At 73.0% G+C, this 1,260-nt stretch overlaps 1 protein-coding gene across 1 annotated transcript in view; it reads right to left on the reverse strand.

Annotated features, from left to right (window-relative positions):
* PARVG (parvin, gamma) overlaps nt 1–1,260 on the reverse strand; it is a 43,371-nt gene that overhangs the window by 8,820 nt on the left and 33,291 nt on the right. The window contains exons 3-5 of the mRNA XM_012735101.1: nt 1,100–1,250; nt 833–901; nt 27–186 (exon numbers count right to left, since the gene is read on the reverse strand). Of these exons, the coding sequence (XP_012590555.1) occupies nt 27–186; nt 833–901; nt 1,100–1,250 (380 nt within the window). The remainder of the gene's footprint in view (nt 1–26; nt 187–832; nt 902–1,099; nt 1,251–1,260) is intronic.

The following is a 1,260-nucleotide window of genomic DNA, read 5'->3' on the forward strand; positions in this document are numbered from 1 at the left end:
TGCCAGGGGCAGCTGGGCGGACAGACCGTGGCCGCAGGCCTCGCCGCATCTCAGCGAGAAGGCGGCCCCGCGCTGGGCGCTCACCCTCTCGGCGGCGGAGCTGGGCACCAGGTGGAACTCCTTCAGGTGCAGGAAGAAGCCCTCCAGCTGCCCGATGAGCAGGAGCAGGATCACGCCGTCTGCAAACTGCGGGAGGGGCTGGGGCCGCGGCGGGCGCGAGCCGCGCCCTCTGAGCCCGGTGCCTTTCTGGGGTCTGGGGAGCACCCCGTGAGGCTGCGACCGCGGGAGCAGGCGGGGAGGCCACGCGCCGTGTCTGCGTGGGGAGCCCGAGCCGCCCGGGAAGCCAGCGGCCCTGGGTCCGAGCGGAGCACCTGGTCCGCCGGCAGCGCCGGACGCTGATGGACCCTAGCGGTCTCCTCAGAGACCCCAACGCAAGACTGGGTACGGGCGGAGGACCCCCGCGGAGCCCCACGGGTCCCCTCCCGTCCCCGGGACGGCCGCGGCTGGCGCGGGGGGCTCCGGGCATCGCCCCGCAGTGGCACCGCAGTGCCGGGACGGCGACACCCCCTCTGGCCCCACAGCCTCTAACGCCCCCACGCTCCGCCTCTGTTCACAGGGAGATAAAGATGAGAGGGGCCCGAGCCCCAAAACCATCCTGCTCACGGCCCCACGGAGTAGATTTAAAACCGCAGGCCTGTCGCTGAGTGCGGGTGACACGGCCCCCCGCCTGCGCGGGCCGCGTCCGCCGGCTGTTGTAAAAGGGGGGTCCCCCGGCCAGGGCCCCGCGAGCCCCCCGCTCCCACCCCGCTGGGGCCCCGCCGCCGAGCCCCACCTGGGTCTCTAGATCCTGCACGGACAGGCCCAGGCGGTCCAGCTTCCGGTTCACGAAGTCGATAATGGCCTGCCGAGGGGAACAGGACCGCTGTGGGTCGGGCCTTCTGCTGGGGTGACACAGAGGCCCCGCCCCCTTCCCACCAGCGCCCGGCCAAGAGCAGGTCCGGGGAAGGGCCCACTTTCTCCCTCTGTGTCCCCCAGGGCACGATGCCTGTGGGGGGTGCGGGTCCCGGGGGGCGGGGGGGCGGCGTGGATCGACCCCTACCGCTCTCAGGGCGCCCACGCTCTCCGGAGCCAGCCTGAGTAACCCGTCAAAGGCGTCCTCTGCAGACAGCGGTAAGCACCTCACTGCTGCCCTCGGGCCCCGCCGGCCGTGGGGTGACCAGCCCCGAGGGGGCTGCGATTTTCTCGCCGAGCTTCGGGGTG

This window comes from Condylura cristata, unplaced genomic scaffold (genome assembly GCF_000260355.1).
Source record: "Condylura cristata isolate star-nosed mole 26May11 unplaced genomic scaffold, ConCri1.0 scaffold00004, whole genome shotgun sequence".
In the NCBI taxonomy this organism is placed as follows: domain Eukaryota; kingdom Metazoa; phylum Chordata; class Mammalia; order Eulipotyphla; family Talpidae; genus Condylura; species Condylura cristata.